The following is a 21,360-nucleotide window of genomic DNA, read 5'->3' as shown; positions in this document are numbered from 1 at the left end:
AATGAGAAGAGGCTTCATCCTAATTACTCCACACAGAGAGAGAGAGGGGGTCGTCGTTATCAACAACCGGTAAAGATTACCTGTTTCAGCTTCATCATCTACTGCAAAATACAGAGAGAGATAATGAAAGCGCGACAGCGACTTATGATAAGGAGTCACCAACAACGGAAACCGACCCCCCCGTTTCGAAATTAACCCCCCCCAAAAAAAAAAAAAAAAAAAAAAAAAAAAAAAAACTGGTCTCATCCAAATAAAGCCATAGCTAGTAATCACCCATCCTATTCTTATTAATTAGAGAGAGAGAGAGAGAAAAACAATGTGAAAGACTAATTGAAAAGGAGGTTTACAGATACAGTAGTAGTAGTGAGTGAGTGAGTGAGAGAGAGAAAGAAAGAAAGGCTGAGAAGAGAGCTCAGAGCTGTATTGTTGCAGGTTTCGTGCCAGAGCTTGGCAGAAGTCTTTTAACTTTTCTTCTCAATAATTCTCTCTCTCTCTCTCTGTGGTTCTTACGGTGCTTTGCTGGCTAGTATTTACACACCAGTAAAGTGTTTTCTATCTCTCTCCCTGTAGTCTTTTATCTTTCTCTGTATTCGAGAGAGAGAGAGAGAGGATACTTCAATTGCTCACTGTATTTAGCAATCCTCCCTGCCACAAAGGATGTGATTGAACAAGAAAACTCTTCGTGAACATATATTATTAAAAATTCTCTCCCTTTCTTTCTATTCATATGCTAGTATTTTTATCCATTCCCATTCCCCATTCCCATTCCCTGGACTGTTTCGTTTCAAGTGTCGGTGGCGTTTCCATCCTACTCCTCTGCTCTCACACCACCCCACCAGTACAAGGTCACACGGCGTCCTTGAAATCGAGAAAATTTGAATAAATACAGACACTTTGGCTTGGCTGTCCCGTCGCGACTCTCAATGGTGGTGTGGTGGTAGTTGTTGAGATTGAATGTTTGAGATATTATTAGAAAAGAAAAAAAAAAAAGTGACTTTCTCAGCGAGGAGTGAGCAGCAATGGCATTTTCTCAGCGAGTGAGGGTTCTTGTGCTCTTTCTGGGTTGTTTAAGCTTCTTTGGCTTTGTACTCTCCTCAGACGAAGGTGAGTGACTGACTATTTTGAGCTGCTGCATTGCTCTCTCTCTCTCTCTCGTTTTGATTTCACTCTTCTTCTTTCATCCCCCCCCCCCCCCCAGTCTCTATTATTTTAATCAAACCACCTTTCCTTTTCTTTTTTAATATTATTATTTTTGTTTCCCCCCCTTTCTTTATCGCTTAAATGCCATACATGTAGCTTCCAAGCGTTTGTCTCCTTTATGCTGCATGCATTTGTTTGTTTTTGTCGTTGTTGTTTCAATGTAGCTCAACACTGCGTATGCTAAATATAAAGATTTGTTTCGATTATGGAGTAGTTGTTGTTTTAGTGTTTTCTCCCTCATCTCCCTCATCTCTCTCTCTCTCTCTCTCTCCATATATATATATATATTTAAGATCTATATACAAAATGTATATTTGGGCTGAAAAGTAGGTATATGATTGTTGTTTGTTGGAATGGAAGGGGCTACGCTATTGGAAATGAAGAAGTCATTTAGGGATGTGGATAATGTGTTGTATGACTGGACAGATTCACCATCTTCAGACTACTGTGTGTGGAGAGGGGTAACATGTGACAATGTCACCTTCAATGTCATTGCACTGTATGTGTTTCCCTTCCCTTTGTTAACACTTCATTACCTAACATTTCTTTTTCTTTTTTCTTTTTTAAAGTCTACAAGACTTGACTTCCTTTCATAGTGGTTCAATTCAACTATGGTTATGAAATCACATACTATTACTCTTGTCGGTTTTGATGTCCTTAGCATTTTCTTTTTTGGGTTTCATGGTGTTCAAAATGTTTTGACTTTTCGGTTGGTTATTCGAACGTTGTAGCAATCTCTCAGGTTTAAATCTTGATGGGGAAATCTCACCTGCGATTGGCGACCTTAAAAGTCTGCTCTCTATGTATAATTTCTTCACTTGTATTGTACCCTTCTTCTTTCTTCTCTATTTGTCATTTTATTTGTACTGAATTTTTTCTGTACAGTACATCAACTTTAATGGGTTTTATTTTGGAAATGATTATCATTGCACTCTCTTTTGAACAGTGATATGAGAGGAAATCACCTCTCAGGACAGATCCCCGATGAAATTGGTGACTGCTCCTCTTTGAAAAGCTTGTAAGTATTTTATATTTTTGGAGACAATAATTCAGTTTTGCCACTAGTCTGCAGAGTTTGAAGCTCACATTCACAGAGTTTTATATTACTCTCTGGCGATATCCATTTTATCTACTATACACCAATTGATATGAAATCTGTTATTGTTAGGGACCTATCATTCAATGAGTTATATGGGGACATACCGTTCTCAGTTTCAAAGTTGAAACAACTAGAACACCTGTAAGTCTCTTGACAACCTCATGTCCATGTTTAGTCCCTTACTGCGCTAATTCTGTCTTGTATAATTTTTTTCTTCCCTTCTTTGGAATGGGTCTCCCCAGAATTTTGAAAAACAATCAGTTAATTGGTCCAATTCCCTCAACCTTGTCCCAAATTCCAAATTTAAAACTCTTGTAAGTCCTCTTTCTCCATTCTCTTCGCATTTAATTTCTATCTAATTTTAGAATGATGACTGAGATGCATATGTTTCAATATATTTATTCCAGAGACCTTGCACAGAATAAACTGAGTGGGGAAATACCTAGGCTTATATACTGGAATGAAGTTTTGCAATATCTGTGAGTATACTTCTCCTTCCATTTTCTCAGTTATCTTTTCCATATTGGCACTGTTATGATTTCCTATGTTTTTCACATTGTGAGTCGAAATTCTTACGAATTTGTGCCTATGTATGTTTTTATTCTCAACTTAAAAGAGGTTTGCGTGGGAACAATTTGGTTGGTACTCTCTCTCCTGACATGTGTCAGCTGACAGGGTTGTGGTACTTGTAAGTTATTGATACCTTCATTCTATTTCTTATTGATCCTTGTGTTTTCTGTATCTTGGGTCATCTTGTGATATATTTTACCATTTTGCTTCAACATGCAGTGACGTAAGAAATAATAGTCTGATTGGTAGCATCCCTCAGAACATAGGCAACTGCACCGCCTTCCAGGTCTTGTATGTATACCCTCTAATGCAATTGCGCCAAATTCTGGATAAACTCTACTATGTGTAGTCCAAGAATGTTTAATCTCTTTTGATTGGTAGGGACTTGTCTTACAATCAGCTGACTGGAGAGATTCCTTTTAATATTGGGTTCTTGCAAGTCGCTACATTGTATGTGTATAGAAGTCCAGTGATTTAATTTCTTATGGCTTATTTACTTAAAAAATTGCTCTGAATTTTATTTTGCATGCTAGATCTTTGCAAGGTAATCAACTCTCAGGACAAATCCCATCGGTGATTGGCTTGATGCAGGCACTTGCTGTGTTGTAAGTGCTTTAATTTTGCTGTTTCCTCAATCTGGTGTTTTTCACAAAATTGAATTTATTTGAGGGGAGCTTTATGGAGTTTTACTAACTCAACAGACCCGGTGTTTAATGTTTTGTTTGTCTTATAACGGCGTCGTTATCCTGATTTTGATGCAGAGATTTAAGCTGCAACATGCTGAGTGGACCTATCCCTCCTATTCTAGGAAATTTGACTTACACGGAGAAATTGTGAGTATTTTTGCTTTGTAATTCTTTCAATTTCCTTCATTTGACTTACACGGAGAAATTGTGAGTATTTTTGCTTTGTAATTCTTTCAATTTCCTTCATTTTCTTGATTGATTTACATTTCAAAGATGCATATGTCATTTTGAAAATAGTTGATAGTCTTTTGCTACATAAGACAAATTGTTGAATTGCCGTTAAACTTCCATTCATCAATTTATATTTGTATTAATTTAATGTGAACAACAAACAAGATCATTACATTTTTTTTTTTTGGGTAAGTACGAGATCATTACATTACATGATACATAAAATGTATATTCTACTCAGTGATCTAATTGTCAACTTTCTAATTCCGATATCGGATGTTGTAGGTATCTGCATGGTAACAAGCTGACTGGGCCCATTCCCCCAGAGCTCGGAAATATGACAAAACTTCATTATCTGTACAAATTCTTTTTCATTATCCAAGCCTGTTTCTGTTAATTGATCTCTATTGATGTTTCTTTAACTGGAAATATTGTGGAATATATATGCATTTTGTCTTGGACAATCAGACTATGATATTAAGATCTCATGGCTAGAATGAACTACTCATGGTCTCTTCTGCCATCAGCCCTGTTTGAGGGGTTGGTTGAGACTTGGAAGCAACATTGTTGTGCATCACTTCTGTGATAGGAATGCAATTTCTTGTTCATCAGGTTTTTGTTTTGTAGGGAATTGAATGACAATCAGCTCACTGGGCCTATTCCACCAGAACTTGGGAAGCTCACCGACTTGTTTGACCTGTATATTCTGTTTTTCTTAATGGCTTTGTTTGGAGCAGTTTTTGCTTTTCACAAGCCAATTACTAACACGGTATTCTTGCAGAAATGTTGCTAACAACCTCCTTGATGGGCCTATACCTTATAATGTTAGTTCATGCACAAATCTAAACAGCCTGTAAGCTTTTAACCTTGCTCTTGTTGCTTTGTCTTTTTAACCTTGAACTATGTGAATGTGGTAGTTGACCCATTGATTTGATGGTAGCAATGTGCATGGGAACAAGTTGAATGGAACCATCCCACCTGCATTTGAGAGGCTGGAAAGCATGACATATCTGTGAGTTCCATCCTTCATATTTTTCTTAATTTTGAGAAACCTTGCTTGTAATATAGGAGCATGCAGTTTTGTTGAACTATAGAAGATCTTCTCAAGCCAATCAGTTCAATGTTCCCAATCGTCCTGCATGTTCTCATTGGATGTCTTGGAAAAAGAAACTTAAGCTTGTGTTTCCATTGTTGCCATCTTTATACGATCTCAATGGCATCCCTGTCTCACCACTAAAATTGAGCCATCCTGTGGTTTTAATCTAATGCCTGTCACGATGTTAATGAGATCCATTAAGCCTTGATGTGATACTTGCCGACATAAGATGATAATCTGCAATACAAAACATTCATTTTTCATCAAAAATAATTTGATGAAAAAAATTGGTAACACAAAACACCTGGATTTATCAAACAGTTTAACAAAAGCTTACTATATATACCAAGTGATTAATAAATCTACTATATATGCAATCTGTGTTGCTTGAACTCTTCTAGGTGCAAGTAACTACTACTTTGAGTTGGAGATGTGACGTGACGTGACGTGACCTTTTGGGGAATGGTATGAGATATGGGTCTGGCATGTTAAATCAGACTGGCTTAGAATAAGTCTCCATTAGTATGATAATTATGGTGACATGGTTGCTTAAAAAAATGAGTCTAGTGTCCTTTTTTAATATACTATATGTTTACACATACACATCATTTATCTTAAGAAATAAAACAATAATATTAACAAAAATAAATATTCAATTGAGTTCTGATGTTTTCGTCATGGGAATTAGATGATAACTGCTTGTTTCCAACATATGTACCTAAGTCTATGCAACATATTTAACCATGTTGGCTTGTTATTTATCAATAAGAATATGTTTTTCATTTTTGGGAAATAACTAATTAATATTGAAAAAAAAAAAACTGTATATGTGTCAGCCATTATTCACACAACTATCAGGCGATGCAATAAAACTTAATGATAAGCAACTGCTTGTCTAAGCTAAGTTCATTTCCATAGATGTATCTTTTGATTCTGTTTAGTCTAGTAGTTTTCATGTGGAAGTATCTCTCTGGAAATCACTAGGCCATTATTTACACAACTATCAGGTGATGCATGTAAAACGTAATGACGTGCATAGTCTCAGCAAAGCTAAGTTGATTTACAAAGATGTATGCATTTTTATGTTTTTGAATTTTCAAACCTATGCAATGAGTAATTGGTGCTTATCACAGTTCCAATTATCTTTATTTTCATACCTATGCATTGAGTAATTGGTGCTTATTACAGTTCTAATAATCTTATTTACCATCTTTAGGAATCTCTCCTCTAACAATTTGAGGGGTCCTATTCCAATTGAGCTATCACGGATTGGCAATTTGGATACTGTGTAACTACTTAAAACACTTTTGTTTCTGTAATCTCTTTATTGTTCATATTTATCTAATGCAGCTTTGATTTTTGACTTTATTAACATATTCTTTGTTTTTTTGTCAGGGACATATCAAATAACAGGATTAGTGGTTCCATTCCTTCTTCCCTTGGTGACTTGGAACATCTCCTGAAACTGTGAGTTTAACCATTTGGTGATTTCTGGTCTATAAATTTTTTATTATTGCTCACACTCTCAATTTCATTGTGCTAGGAATTTAAGCAAGAATAATTTGGTAGGGTTTATACCAGCTGAATTTGGTAATCTAAGAAGTGTTATGGACATGTAAGGAATGATTTACTACAAATTATGGATATTACTCTACTTTCTTTCTTCAATCTTCAACTCTGTCAATCATAATTTTGTATTGCAGAGATCTTTCAAATAATCACCTCTCTGGTCCGATTCCTCAAGAACTTGGTCAGCTTCAAAACCTCTTCTTGCTGTAAGTTATTTTCCCCTGATTCATACTTTGCCTATAGGTTGCTATATTTGTTAATAGTGCCCGGTGCACAACAGGTGAATGTCTGTCAAACCTCTTAGTTGCCCAAGATTTTGATATGATGAAGAATAAATGACCCATTGGCTGTATAGGTTGACATTTTTATGAGGATGTGTTTCTTGCACAATATCCCTTTTTGTTTGAAGCTTCTCATATGCATTTTAAGTGACGTGTCATCAAATTCTTTTACAGATATATATTGTTTTTGGGTTTTTATGTGATTATGCTGTAGTTTTCCATTTGTATCCATTTTAATCTGTGTCTCCAATATGGCAGGAGAGTAGAAAGCAACAATTTATCTGGAGATGTGATATCACTGATAAACTGCCTCAGTCTTACAGTTTTGTAAGTCACCAGTCATTTAGTCTTAACATATTAAGACCATTGTAAAATGCTCTTAAGACCATTTAGTCTTGATGAGTTTTGGTTTTTAAAGTGATGGGCACACAACTCAGCCACATCATTATGTATAAATTCTCTGTATATTTTCTTCTGTTTGTACAATATTACTCTAAGAGCATTATATCTGACTACTAATATGTCTTACAGAAATGTATCTTATAACAACCTAGCTGGGAATATTCCTACTGGCAATAACTTCTCGAGGTTCTCACCAGATAGGTTAGACAATCACAAACACTAAACTTGTGTTGGCATTATCAAGTTATTTTCATTACCTGAAATCTTTTGTTCCTACAACTAATGTATGATTTATCTGCAGCTTCATAGGAAATTCTGGTATTTGTGGCTATTGGGTTGGTTCTCCTTGTCATGTATCTCATCCAACCGAGCGAGGTAAGCATACCTTGGAGTGTGGCTATATATTTTCACCCTTCTTAGGTAGAAGAATGAGCAGCCATGAAACTTCATATATAAACTTCATATATAGTATTTCAGTTGGGAAATAGCTTACGTATCTTAAAAGTAGGTCTGGAATTAATTGCTATACTTTCAATGATTTGCAAAATCTATATCCTCGCCTTGAAGGCAGGCATTCTCTTTTAAAACAAAGCCTGTGTACTCTCTGCCCTCTAAAATTTCAAGTAGATAAATATGCTGCAGAATGTTGTTCCTTGAACTAATTGAGAATGTCTGCTGTTGCATTTTCTTTTGGGATTCAGTACGAAGATACAGTAAAACATGCCAGTTTGAGTTTGTGGTCTGACACACTAGTTCTTAAAACCATAAAAAGGAGAAAAGAAGGTTCATGGTTAATTTCTGATTATATTTTTTGGGAAATGGCAACTTGTACTGGTCCAACACTTAAAACTTGGCAGAGGGAAAAAAATAGAGGGAGAATGGATCATGAAACTGTGAGAATATTGTGTATATATGTATATATGGTAGTGTAGTGAGATTGTGATTCGTTTCCTTTTTAGTCTTAGGGTTAGGAATACTATATAATCAGATGTATCCTTTGTATTTTTTATCAATTGAATATATAATTTCATTCAAAAATCTTGCATGGTATCAGAGCTGTGTTCGGAATCCTACCCTTTGATTTTTGGTTTGAAGTTTCTCTTTCTGGTTGATTGATCGAAGCTCTAATCTCAAATTCCTGGTTTGTCAATCGAAATTTTCTCCCAGGTCGTGACATTAAGCTGTTCTCTCGCTCGACTTCTCTCGTTCTCTAGTTCATTCTATCTGAAGGTGTGGCCTAGTCGTTCGAGCCTCTGGTTTGAGGTTGTGCATCATCTGGTTTGTCGGAAGTCGAGTTGACCCATTTGCTTCTGTTTATCACGATCCATCGAGTCGTTTGACTCATCTTGCTATTCTGAATCTCGGTTTGATCGCTTGACCATCTGGGTGAGTTTTCTGGTTCAGTTAGGTCGAGAGACCAAAACTTTGTGGCCCTCTTCCTCTTCTCGCGATCACTCCGTCTCTGTCTCTCTCTCTGTTCGTGATTCTCTGAGGATTTTAAAAAAAAAAAAAAACCTCTTATTTACAGTTTGGCCCATCTGTTATTTAATTATTATACTTCAACTTGTTAGTTAATTAGTTCATTACAATGTCCAATGATAAGATTGTTAGGCCTAAAAATAGGTCACTGGCTTCAGATGAGTGTGTCTTCTGCCATCAAAGGGGCTATTGGAAGTACCACTGTCCCAAGAAGGGACGTCTGCTTGCTTAATCTTTTCAGCAATCTCAAAACCTATTACAGGCTCCTTCTGTTGCATATATTGCATTTGTTCCGGCTTCTAATCCTGACTTGGCTTCCTTGACTGCTCAGATTAGTCAGTTTCAACATATATTGTCTACCTCTAAGTCATCCCCGTCTGCCTCCATTGTTTCCTCTCTTCATTTAGGTTTGCTTGGATCTTCTTCAGGTATTTCTTCATCTGTCTGGATTTTTGACTCTGGTGTCTCTCATCATATGACTCTCAATCTCGCTTTACTTCAAAATTGTACTACTCCCTCTTTTCCTATTACTGTCAATACTGCTAATGGGTCTGGTATGTTTGTTGTATCTATTGGGTTTGTTCTACCGTCTGCTATGTCTACTGTCTCTATTCCATCTATCCTTTATGTTCCTTAGTTATTTGTCAATTTATTATCTATCAGTCAGCTTGATGCCTCTGATTTTGATGTTATCTTTTCTTCTTCTATCTGTTCTGTGCAGGATTGGATGTTTAGGCAACAGATTGGGACCGGTCGTAGAGTTGGAGACCTCAATGTGGTGGAGAGCTTGCATCTGCTTATGGCAACCTCTCTAACTGTCATTTCCTCGTTTCAGTTAGATTCTCTGTCTAGTTCTTTCTACTTGTGGCATTCTAGATTAGAGCATTAGTCTGCTGATCGCTTACGGTCTTTAGCTTAGTCTGGTATATTAGATAAAGTTTCTCTTAGTGAACTTACTGAATATCGGGGGTGTAAACTTGTCAAAATGACAGCCTTACTTTTTCATAAAAGTACTTCTATATCTGATATACCATTTTTTTTAGTTCATACTGATGTTTGGGGCCCTTCTCCTGTTCTTACCAAAGGGGGTTCTGCCTATTATGTATCATTTGTTGATGACTGCACTCGTTACACTTGGGTTTATCTTATAACTCGTAAGTCTGACTTTTACCAAATATACCGTACTTCCCAGTTTATGGTCACTACACTGTTTGGGTCTACTATTAAATTTTTGTGGTTTGACTTGGGCGGGGAATACTTTAAAATTGAATTTTGTGAATATTTGACCAAATTGGGTACCATTCACCAAACTTCTTGTACTGATACACCTATTCAAAATGGTCGAGTTGAGCGTAAACACCGTCATCTCTTTGAGACAGTTAGGTGTCTTTCCTTCTTTCTGGCTCCGCTCTGGCTCCGTTTCGGGGTGAGGCAGTTCTTACTGCTGCTTTTCTTTTCAACCGTATGTTTACCCCCCTTCTTTCTGGTCGGTCTCCTTATGAGGCTCTGTTTTCTTAACTTCCCAAATACTCCGTCCTTCGTGTGTTTAGGTCTGCTTGTTTTGTCCTTTTACCTCCTAAAGATAAGACCAAATGTAATGCCTGGTCTGGCTTATGTGTCTTTTTGGGTTATAGTCTCACTCAGAAAGGTTATCGCTGTTATGGCCCTATTTCTTGTCGCCTTTATATCTCCCGCCATGTTGCCTTTTTTGAAAGTCTACTTTACTTTCAGCTTCCTCCTCTCACTATCCTAATTTCTAAAGAGGATTTGGTTTATATTGGTCCATTTCCTTCTGAGGTCCCGTCTAATGAGTACATCTCCATAGTTCCCCCTGAGCTTATTCCATCTTCTCCTTCACCTTTGGCTGCTTCTCCTTCGGTTTCTTCTCCTCCTCCGTTGTTAGTTTATTCTCGCTGCAACACTCCTCTTCCACTGGTTGTCTCTACCTCTACTGTTAACCCTCCTGCTTTTGACGACTTTGATCCTGCTGTACACCGATATCCTACTCGAGCGCGTCATCCTCCAAACAGGTTGGGTTGGTCCAATACATGTTTTTTTATTGCCTATCGTACTTTTTTGTCTGCTATTCACTCTTTTTCAGAACCTCAGTCTTACAAGGAGGCTTGTTAGGATCCTCATTGGGTTCAAGCTATAGAGGATGAGTTGTCTGTTTTACAGAAAGCTAATTCTTCGGAGTTGGTTCCTTTGCCTGCTAGTAAGAATCTGGTTGGTTGTAAATGGGTCTACAAAGTCAAGACTCATTCTGATGGTTCTCTTGAGTGTTACAAAGCTCATCTGGTTGTCAAAGGTTTTTCACAGAAGTATAGTATTGATTATGAGGAGACTTTTGCTCCTGTTGCCAATATGACTACTGTTCGTACTTTAATCTCTGTTGCCGCTATTCGTTCTTGGCCTCTTTATCAAATGGATGTTAAGAATGCTTTTCTTAATGGCCATCTCACTGAGGATGAGGAGGTTTACGTGCGTCCTCTCCCTAACCTTCATCATTCCTCTAGATAGGTTTGTCGCCTTCGGCGTGCTCTGTATGGTCTGAAGCAGTCTCCTCGTGCTTGGTATGATCGCTTTCGGATTACTATTACTGAGTTTGGGTTTCATCCTTGTGCCCAGGACTCTGTTTTATTTCTTCTCCACACCTCTGTTGGGTTTGTTGCGTTATTATTGTATGTGGATGATATGATCATCATTGATTCTGACTCTTCTACTATATCTATGGTCAAACAGCATCTTTTCTGCACCATTAAAATGAAAGATCTGGACCCATTGCGGTATTTTCTTGGTATTGAGGTAGTTTCTTCTCTCAAAGGTTACTTTCTATCTCAGGCCAAGTATGCCAATGAGGTTATTCATCGTGCTGGTCTCACTGACACTAAGATTTTTGATATCTCCATTGAGCTTAATGTAAAGCTCAACACTACTGATTGTGTTCTTCTGGATGATCTTACTTTATATCGAGAGCTTGTAGGTTGCTTAGTCTATCTGACCGTTATTCGTCCTAATTTTTCCTATGTTGTTCATGTGGTTAGCCAGTTTGTCTCTACTCCTCGCTCCACACATTGGTTCGGACTCTTCACTAGCTTCGAGGTATTATATTTTGGGGTTTACTATTGTTCTCTACTTCCTCTCTGGATTTAGTGGCCTATGCTGATTCTGATTGGGCTGGTGATGTTACTGATCGCAAGTCCACGTCTGGTTTTTGTATGTTTTTTGGAGATTCTTTGATTTCTTGAAAAAGCAAGAAACAAATTGTTGTTGCTTGCTCTACTGTCGAAACTGAGTATCGTGCTATGGCTCATGCTACTGTTGAAGTTGTCTGGCTTCGTTGTCTTCTCTCTGACTTGGGCATCCCTCAATCTTCTCCAACCTCCCTCTATTGTGACAATAGCAGTGCTATTCAAATTGCCCATAATATTGTCTCCCATGAGTGGGCCAAGCACATTGAAATTGATTATCATTTCGTTCGGCTGCATCTGCAGTCTGGCTCTCTCTCTCTTCCTTTCGTCTCTTCGGCTCTGCAACTTGCTGACTTCTTTACCAAGACTCGCACCATTGCCCGGTTTCAATTTCTTCTTGGTAAACTCTCAGTGTTTTCTGCTAAAACACTTTAAGTTTGAGCGGGGGTGTGAGAATATTGTGTATATATGTATATATGGTAGTGTAGTGAGATTGTGATTCGTTTCCTTTTTAGTCTTAGGGTTAGGACTACTATACAATCAGATGTATCCTTTGTATTTTTTTATCAATTGAATATATAATTTCATTAAAAAATCTTACAGAAACTATAATGGATGATAGACATGTAACATTAAATTAATTTTTTCAATCATGATTGTCACATGTCGTACACACACAAATATATATATATATATATATATGCATGATCAGAGTGCAACAAACTTGTTTTCATCAAAGAGAGAGAAACTAAAATGGCTGAGAGAGATGTAAGATTAAATTAGTTATTTTTCAATAATCATTGTCACGTGTTATACTTGTTCAAAATAAAAAATAGTCATATGCATGATCGGAGTGGCAAAAAATTATGCTCGTTGCATCTTCACTGGCTAATTCATTTCAGTTGCTCAGTCTGAGAATGAGCTTCTTGTTTATGCAGTCACAATTTCTAAAGCAGCTATACTAGGGATTGCTCTGGGTGCCCTGGTGATACTCCTCATGATCTTAGTGGCAGCATGCCGGTCGCACAATCCTACACCTTTTCTGGAAGGATCACTAGACAAACCAGGTACTTGTCATGTGTTATGCAAACATTTATTTTATGAAAAAATATTACATGGTGGATGTAACAGAATTGATCCGTGGTTAAAGATGGTTATAATTGATCCACAGTTAAAGATGGCTCAACTAGGATTGATTTTTTCACTAAAAACTGAACAAGCCAATTGATACACTTAAATAAGGAAATCTTGTGGTCCGTAGTGTTGACATGATTTGTAATGTTATGTCCCTAATTTGTATAGAATGAATACAGAAAACCAGATGCATAAGGTTAAAGTTATGTTACACTGTTGCTTTGCATAAGGTTAAAGTTGTATATATGATGGTTTTATGTAAATAACCTAAAATGATTGATGAATCTAATGATTATAGATTCTCATTGGCTACTGAATCATGTGCCTTTGTTGACAAACAGTTAATTACTCGTCACCGAAGCTTGTGATCCTTCACATGAACATGGCACTTCATGTGTACGATGATATCCTGAGGATGACAGAGAACTTGAGTGAGAAGTATGTAATTGGCTATGGTGCATCAAGCACTGTGTACAAGTGTGTTCTTAAAAATTGCAAGCCAGTGGCAATTAAGAGACTGTATTCCCAATACCCACAGTGCCTAAAAGAATTTGAGACAGAGCTTGAGACAGTTGGGAGCATCAAGCATCGGAATCTTGTCAGTCTTCAAGGTTATTCCTTGTCCCCATCTGGGAACCTTCTCTTCTATGACTACATGGAAAATGGCAGTCTATGGGATCTCCTTCACGGTGAGTTTTTTAAGATGTTTGTTATGTAGAAATTTGCGTGTCATGATCATGTAAGAGCCTTGTGGTGAATTGCTCTTAAACCACATCACGTCTAACACACAATGCAATAGTATTATTTTATCATTTGCGGAAGCATAATCACCACATTAATTTTTTGGATTCTTTTGTGATTGACCCTTTTGGGGCAGTAGAGAATGGAGTGGTCCATTATGGACAATGCATTTGAGGAGGTGTTTAGGTACATTGATGGTAGCACTCCTGAAGTTCAGTATTGAATTGCTAGCTCCCCTTCATTTACATGTTCCATTCCCTCTGATCTGTTCTCTACAATCCAAAGGGAAATTTGAACCCTTGAAATACCTTACATTATAGAGAGACCTTAGTGAAGTTCTGCTATAATTCTGTAACAGCTGAATCATTAGAGATATACATATTTTGTGCACCTTCTAGGCCCTACAAAGAAGAAAAAACTGGACTGGGACACTCGTCTTCGGATAGCACTCGGAGCAGCCCAAGGTCTTGCATATCTTCACCATGATTGTAGCCCTCGCATAATCCATAGGGATGTGAAGTCATCAAACATTCTATTGGACAAGGATTTTGAGGCCCATCTCACTGACTTCGGCATTGCCAAGAGTTTATGCACCTCCAAGTCTCATACTTCTACTTACATAATGGGTACGATTGGTTACATTGATCCAGAATATGCACGTACTTCCCGTCTCACCGAGAAGTCTGATGTCTACAGCTATGGGATTGTTCTACTTGAGTTGCTGACTGGAAGAAAAGCAGTGGACAATGAATCCAACCTCCATCATCTGGTCAGTTTTTTTTACATCTTTATAAAGCCAAATTTGTATCTAAAATGGAAAATATTTGTGCTAGCACTAGAATTAACATGAGATGATATAGGTTGATTTTGCTTGATATTTTTTATCTAGTATATTGGGGTTGCATTGGAAATGTAAATGCCACACTACTGTTGTGTGTCTGTATGTTAGCTATATGGATCAGAAAGATGTGTAGTTTAGCAATCAATTTTATATATTTATGCCACACTGCAATAATTTTTGTAGTTTCTAGTTTTAGATGCCTATTTGTATGGCTATTATTTCTTCTCGCTTTGTCATCCTTTTGAATATGTATTCCAGCATTATAAACTGTTGCAAAGAGGAAAAGAGCTTTATAACTGGGTTTTGAGAGCTGAAGCCTGGCATTTGCTTTTTCCATTTGCTAGTACTAAGGCCTGGCCATGTTACTATCCATGCTTTTATCTTTGAGCTGATTGAATTGCAAATTGAAATTGTTATTTTAGGTGCTGTCTGAACTGGATGTGAGATGGAATAAATGGTTATTTTGATCGACTTTTTTCTTCTTTGTTACAGATTTTATCAAAGACCGCAAACAATGCAGTCATGGATACTGTTGATCCTGAGATATCGGCCACGTGTAAGGATCTTGGGGCAGTAAAGAAAGTATTTCAGCTTGCGCTTCTGTGCACCAAAAGACAGCCGTCAGATAGGCCAACAATGCATGAAGTGGGACGTGTCCTTGTAAGCCTTATGCCATCCGACACAACACCAAAACAATTGACCCCAACTACACCCACACCAACAACCCTCCCATCTGCTAAGGTGCCCTGCTACATGGATGAATATGCAAATCTCAAGACTCCACACTCGGTGAACTGCTCATCCATGAGCACCTCAGATGCTCAGCTCTTCCTTAAATTTGGAGAGGTAATATCTCAAAACAGTGAGTGAAGACGCAGCAGCAGAAGAAGAATCAAAATGTAGAGGTACCATCTATTATCTCTCAAGAAAGTAGTGTAGTGTGTAGTGGGGAGAATCAGAATGTGACAATTTTGTATAAAAATTTTAGTAACCAATTATTGTGGGTAGGAAGATGGAAAGGTTAGACAGCTATTTTACAGATTTTAAATGTCTAGTGCGCCCAATTGATGTATCTCTGCTGTACTGTATCAAATTATTGTAGTAGTCCGGACTCTCTCTGGCATGGGCATTTGTTGTATGGGACCACTGGTTCTGGGCTCTGGCATGGACTGTTTGGCGGTTTCAGGCTGACACTCTGAGCTGAGAGCTGCAGTTATCTGTGTGCTCTCAGCAATAATACGTTGCCTTGCCTTGCCTTGCCTTGCCGAGCCGAGCCTGGTGGGACCTGCAGTAACTTTTTTGAGATGTTGATGATGGAGGTCATTTCTAAGGGAATGGCTTCCCTCTAGTCTGATCACTGGAGGGTACTATTGGGTCTGTGAGGGTCTATCACGGGTTTGTTTTGATAATCCGAACCGTGCAATATGTAGAACTCGTCGAGTATTATATGTTTGTAAAAAATCATGTTAATCGGATATTAATGGTTATGTGATCAAATTAGTTTTATATGAAAAAAAATGGACGGTTAAAAATAAATGGCTTATAGTACTCGATATTCGATCAACATGACTTTCACCTTCCATTTTTTTCATACAAAAGTGATTTGATCACATAGCTATCGATTAACATAAAAAGGTTTGGATTATTGAAACGGGATTCGTGGTGACTCTCACTGGCCTAACAATACCCTCCAGTGATCGGGAGCCATTTTCTTTTTTATTAAATAAATAATAAACAAAAGAAGGGTGCCACGTGTCATGGTTTGTACCACCTATCTCCGACGAACGCAAGGTCAATGATACTTTGTGTGGGATATCAGAAGAGCCCATTACCTGTAATCCAATTCTTTATTTTAGTCAACTAGCTATTCCTAGGATTGCTTGCAATATTTACAATAAAAATTAGTAATATTAGAAATGTCAAAAAAATTTATAACATTTTGTCAAATTTGATAGAAGTTTTGAAGTCTTTAATATTTTTGTAAAAGTTAAAAGGGCATATGATATGCACTTATTGTACGGTTCATAGCGTGCCACATCATAAAAAGTGACTTGTTAAACTGGTCATCGAACAGGTTATATGAAATAATCATAACTTTGTTCAATTATCATGACAATACTATAATTAATCATAACAATGTTATAATATACACCATGGTGACAATGACTCATAACAAATGTAATTATTTTCAACAAATTATCATAACATTTAAATCGTAACATTTTTTTATCATGATTCACCATGACAAATCATGACTTTAGGTAGTACACAAATCATAATTTTTACTAATGAATCATAACCATAACACGTTTTTTTATTTTTTATGTTTTTTTCATTTTATCAAAGAAATTTAGAAAAACAAGAGAGGCAAACAGAACTATATCGAGATACTGATTAAACCTGATAAAACAGATAGAGGATTTGTCACCCAATCCCATGGTAGTCGTTCATGAAGACAAGCATTGGCAATCTAACTAGCCCCCATGTTTGAAGATCTAGGACTCCGTCGAAAAGAGACACTCCTCTGAGAGCTTTTGATGTCACTGAAGATTGCACCACATTCCTATGGAGGGACACTTTCAGAAACACTCATATGGATAACAGATTGGTCATCCTCCTCAATTACCACAGTTGCTGGACTACATTCTTGAGCCAAAATACAGGCCCATCGACATGCTACAGCTTCTTCTTGGAGTGGAGATGATATGTGGATTTTCTTTGTAACACCATTCACCAAATTCCCAACTGAATCCTGCAGCAACTGCTGCCTGTGTTGTTCCTCTTTTAGAAACCAAATCAAAATTTACTTTGAAATTTCCAGAAGCAGGAGGGATCCAATTGCCCACTTCGGCAGAGGACCAAATAGTGGGCCTTTGGGATTGCCCATTAAGGCTAGCAGCTTCTTCAAATTCCTGTATAGCCACTACAGCTCGATGTAAAGTTGAGGAGGGCTTCACTGGGATATGATTAAACACAAAGTTGTCAAGATCTTTCCAAATAAACCAACTTAACTAAGCTACCTTGTTGAAAAATGAATTTCAATCCTCATCATTCGAGAACTAATCCATCATCTCACATGACCAATGCAATACAGATTGAATTTCACCACAATTCACTCTATAATTTAAATCACTCCCAAACCAGATGGATTCCCACATTTTGCTGCACCGCTATCGTTCATGGCTGGTGTGGTCGGCCACATTTTGCGGGTGTGCATTTTTTTTTTTAATCTATGTATTTATGTCATGGTTTACAATCAGGTACACATGTATAGCATATGCTGGTTTTTGCTTTATTTCTTCATCTTGTAGCATGTTTGCACTATCTGTATTATCTTCTCATACTTAGCAGCAATGATATTTAACTTTTTTTTCATCCATACATCACTTTCCATACTTCTTTATTAAATATGAATTTCTTGGGAAGAATTATATGCATTAGATAGTTTTCCAACACCTTAGATGGCTCATAGATGCATCATTAGGACGCAAGTTTCAGTGGATTAAGAGAAGTCCTTTGAGATGCATCAAACAGAAAGAAAATTTTGATAGAAATCATCTTAGGCTTTTCCTGCAAGTTGATGGGTTGCTTATTCTTACTTCTTGAGACTTTTGAGTGCTTTAGATACAAACCTCATATGTCATGCAGAATTCAAGGCTTTTTGTTAGCTGGCACTAAACGAGAGAATTGTGTCAAGAGATCTATTAGCTCAAGGAGGATCCTTCAAATGGAGGCTGATTTGTTTTATTTATTTATTTTTTGCGGATGTGAGGTTGAGACGGATTCCCACATTTTGCTGCATTGTTGTTGATTCAATACAATGGACTAACATCAAACAACTAAATCTACACACCATTTGCAAATGAGATTATTGTATCCAAAATGACCCCGCATAAAAACGTCAACAGCAATAGCACCAAGCAGAACAATAGTAGAGGGTTTTGACAAAACAACGTAAGGGTTTCTGGGATGAGAACAATCAATAAAGAAAAAAAAAATTAACCGGTTGAAAAGTTATTCATTTTTTTTGATAAAATTATTTAATGGTTCAAATTAATTTATATATATCCAATGGTTTAAAAGTAAGGTGTATATAATGTGCACAATTTAATCATGTGCACATCCTAACAGCCCCCTAAGATTCAACCTAGTCAAATTTAAAATTATGATTTGAGTTTGATGTGATTGGATTATAATAAAGATGATTACTGATCATGTTTAATTATAAATTCAATTTCACGAAGTCCTATTTTTTGGGGTTCAGTTATTTGCACCGCAGATTTTGCTATAATAATTTATGAGTTATGTTAGAGCATCTCCAATGGTTGTTGCTATATTGGGGTTGCTATTGCTATAATTTGGCAATGAATAGTGTTATTTTGCCAAATTATAGCAATGGTGCTCCAATGGTCATTTGCTATTTTTGGCAAATCTCAACCAACTTTCTCTCCAACTTTGTAGGTGTTGTTTGGATATAGGTTTTTTGTGATTTTATTTTTATTTATTTTTTGTCTTTTGTGACATTTTTTTATCTGTTTGTTAAAAAAATTAGACAAATATAAAAAATAAAAAAAAATGAAAAATTGGAAAAAAAACAAAATTTGTTTGATTAATTCACCCCACCAAAAAACATATCACTACATATTTAATAAATTTTTTTAACTACACATAAAAAATAAACAATCACCAATTACCCATCAACAACCAACCACTAACAATTACATTAAAAAATAAATGATATTGCAAAAAATAAAGACTAACATTTATCCCGTAATTATTCATCAGGAGGTAGGGGGAAATAAAAATTTGGGCTGCTCACATTTGAGGACCATTTGGCGAAAATCTCATTTTTTCGCATTGTGTAATACGCTTTCATCTGAGGGTCCAAATGAGAAATGTCCGTAGTCATTATTTGGTGTTCTTCCTTTCTCATCTCATGTTCTTGTCTTCTGATCTCGAAGTCATGTTTTTTCATCTCATGTTCTTGTCTTATGATCTCGAAGTCATGTTTTTTCATCTCGAGTTCTTTCATCTCCTGCAGTGCTTGAATCCTTTTTTCTTCTCTTTCATCTTTTTTCTTTTCCTTCTCAGCAAGGTATTGGTTAAATGTGTACAATTGTGTGCTCATTTTTTGAACTTCAGCTTGAGCGACTTGATTTTTCCGAAATAATTCTTTTGCAGATTTCCTACCCATCGGCCTTTTACCCCTTGCAGAGACACTGCCTTCACCGACAGTTGGATTGTTACCAACACTTGGACTGGTGTCATCTTCAAGAGAAATGCAGTTTTCCATAGGAGAATCGGGGGTTGAATTAGGGGAAAACGGTGTATGTATTCTTGACTTCACCGTGTTCGTAGGAGTTACATCTTGCCACCTAATATTGTTTTGCAAGATTGGCCAACAATGTTCAAAAAGAAAATGTTTGTTTTCATCTTGATGGTATAACAGTTTTGCTTGAAGCATCTATATCAATAAAATATTGAATTAATTAATCAGTTAATTTTTATGTAAGACAAAATAAAAAAACTAACATAATAAATGGAAATGAAATCTTACTATATCAACTTGTGACGCCCCACTTGGATGTAGATTTTCGACTTGCGCTAAACACCCACGAAATTTGTTACAACATTTCATGATTACACTCCATCGAGATGAGATAGATACCTGTGTTCTTGAGTGATCATTCTGCAATGAACAATAATTTTCAAAAATTCTTCCCCAAAAATGAGCATGAGATTGTGAATTCCCAACGATTGGATCTTCAGTAATGTGACACCAAGCTCTACAAATTGCCACATCTTCTTGAGTGGTAAATGATTTTCCTCTTTTCATTTTTGATGAACCTTCCATAGTGATTGAATGAAAAAACAAAGAAGAAAATAATTTGTGAAGTTTGGTGTGAAATAAAATTCAGAAAAAGAGAAGAGAAAAGAAAAATGAAATTGAAAATGTTTGGTGTGAAATGAAATTGAGATTAAAAGTTTTTATTTATAGAAATATAAAATATGACCGTTTGTAAAAAAATGCCCGTTAATTTATAACTGTTTTGAAAGAGGAAGAAAAAGAGTCGTTGCATTACTTTCACAAAATAGCACCGTTGGATTATATAATCCAACGGCTCATCCATCCATATATCTAGAACAATCCGTGCATTATCTATCTTCCTATATACCCTCTGGTTTGAGCCATATCTATCTATCTATGACACCAAGCTCTCTCTCTCTCTCTCTCTCTCTCTCTCTCTCTCTCTCTCTCTTCCTCTTTGTGTGCTCTCTCTTCATTGCCCTCACCGATCTTCATCTCTCTCTCCTCTTTTCTCATCTCCTCTCCTCAAATCTTCTAAATCAAACCCTAACAAAGCCGACCTCTCTCCACTGATCTCGGTCTCCATCGATGAAGCCGATCTCTCTCCACTGATCTCGGTCCCGATTTCCAGCAGAGTAGTGCGAGTTCCAGCAGAGGTCTTCACTAGCTATGGCGTAACTGCTTTAACATTTTCAAAGATCTCTGCTTAGATTTTCAGATTTTTTGAGATTTTTTGGGTTCTATTTGTTGTTGGGTTTGTTAGCAAATGTCTTCACTGGCTAGATTTTCTGAGATCTCAGCTTTAACATTTTTTGAGATTTTTTGAGTTCCAGCAGAGGTCTTCACTGGCTATGGGTTTATGGGTTCTATTTGTTGTTGGGTTTGTTAGCAAATGTGTAGATGGGTTTGAGTATTTCAATCTGACAGAGCTTCGAATTGAATCTTTCTATGGAGTCTCTGGTCCAATGGTAATAATTCTCTGCTGCCAAATATTTCTATTTCTTCTTCTTCTTCTGTTTTCTTTCTCTCTT

The 21,360-nt window shown here is 36.8% G+C and overlaps 2 protein-coding genes across 4 annotated transcripts; one reads left to right on the top strand and one right to left on the bottom strand.

Moving 5' to 3' along the window:
* The first annotated feature begins 280 nt into the window (after nt 1-280).
* LOC114278819 (Leucine-rich receptor-like protein kinase family protein) lies at nt 281-15,592 on the top strand. Of its 3 annotated transcripts, none has more exons than XM_028220950.2 (27): nt 281-1,104; nt 1,561-1,699; nt 1,932-2,003; nt 2,147-2,218; nt 2,369-2,440; nt 2,542-2,613; nt 2,707-2,778; nt 2,916-2,987; nt 3,089-3,160; nt 3,251-3,319; nt 3,403-3,474; nt 3,631-3,702; nt 4,072-4,143; nt 4,414-4,485; nt 4,568-4,639; nt 4,727-4,798; nt 6,099-6,170; nt 6,278-6,349; nt 6,426-6,497; nt 6,586-6,657; nt 6,991-7,059; nt 7,264-7,335; nt 7,436-7,509; nt 12,743-12,871; nt 13,280-13,627; nt 14,078-14,448; nt 15,013-15,592. In XM_028220950.2, the coding sequence occupies exons 1-27, from the start codon at nt 1,020-1,022 to the stop codon at nt 15,388-15,390; spliced, it is 2,958 nt and encodes a 985-aa protein (XP_028076751.1). In that variant the 5' UTR covers nt 281-1,019; the 3' UTR covers nt 15,391-15,592. The 3 variants fall into 3 exon arrangements, with proteins under 3 accessions (XP_028076751.1, XP_028076752.1, XP_028076753.1); XM_028220952.2 differs by having other exon boundaries at nt 963-1,104; nt 1,943-2,003; XM_028220951.2 differs by lacking the exon at nt 3,251-3,319.
* Nucleotides 15,593-18,832: 3,240 nt separating this feature from the next.
* LOC114311429 (uncharacterized) lies at nt 18,833-20,499 on the bottom strand. The gene is made up of 2 exons (XM_082903813.1): nt 20,078-20,499; nt 18,833-19,984 (listed from the first exon to the last, which is right to left on the bottom strand). The coding sequence occupies exons 1-2, from the start codon at nt 20,372-20,374 to the stop codon at nt 19,295-19,297; spliced, it is 987 nt and encodes a 328-aa protein (XP_082759939.1). The 5' UTR covers nt 20,375-20,499; the 3' UTR covers nt 18,833-19,294.
* Between the last annotated feature and the right edge of the window lie 861 nt (nt 20,500-21,360).

The sequence above is a fragment of the Camellia sinensis genome, chromosome 13 (genome assembly GCF_055761805.1).
Source record: "Camellia sinensis isolate YWXY chromosome 13, ASM5576180v1, whole genome shotgun sequence".
Classification (NCBI taxonomy): Eukaryota; Viridiplantae; Streptophyta; class Magnoliopsida; order Ericales; family Theaceae; genus Camellia; species Camellia sinensis.
The sequence above is the reverse complement of the archived record's forward strand: the minus strand, read 5'-3'. Positions and strand labels throughout refer to the sequence as shown.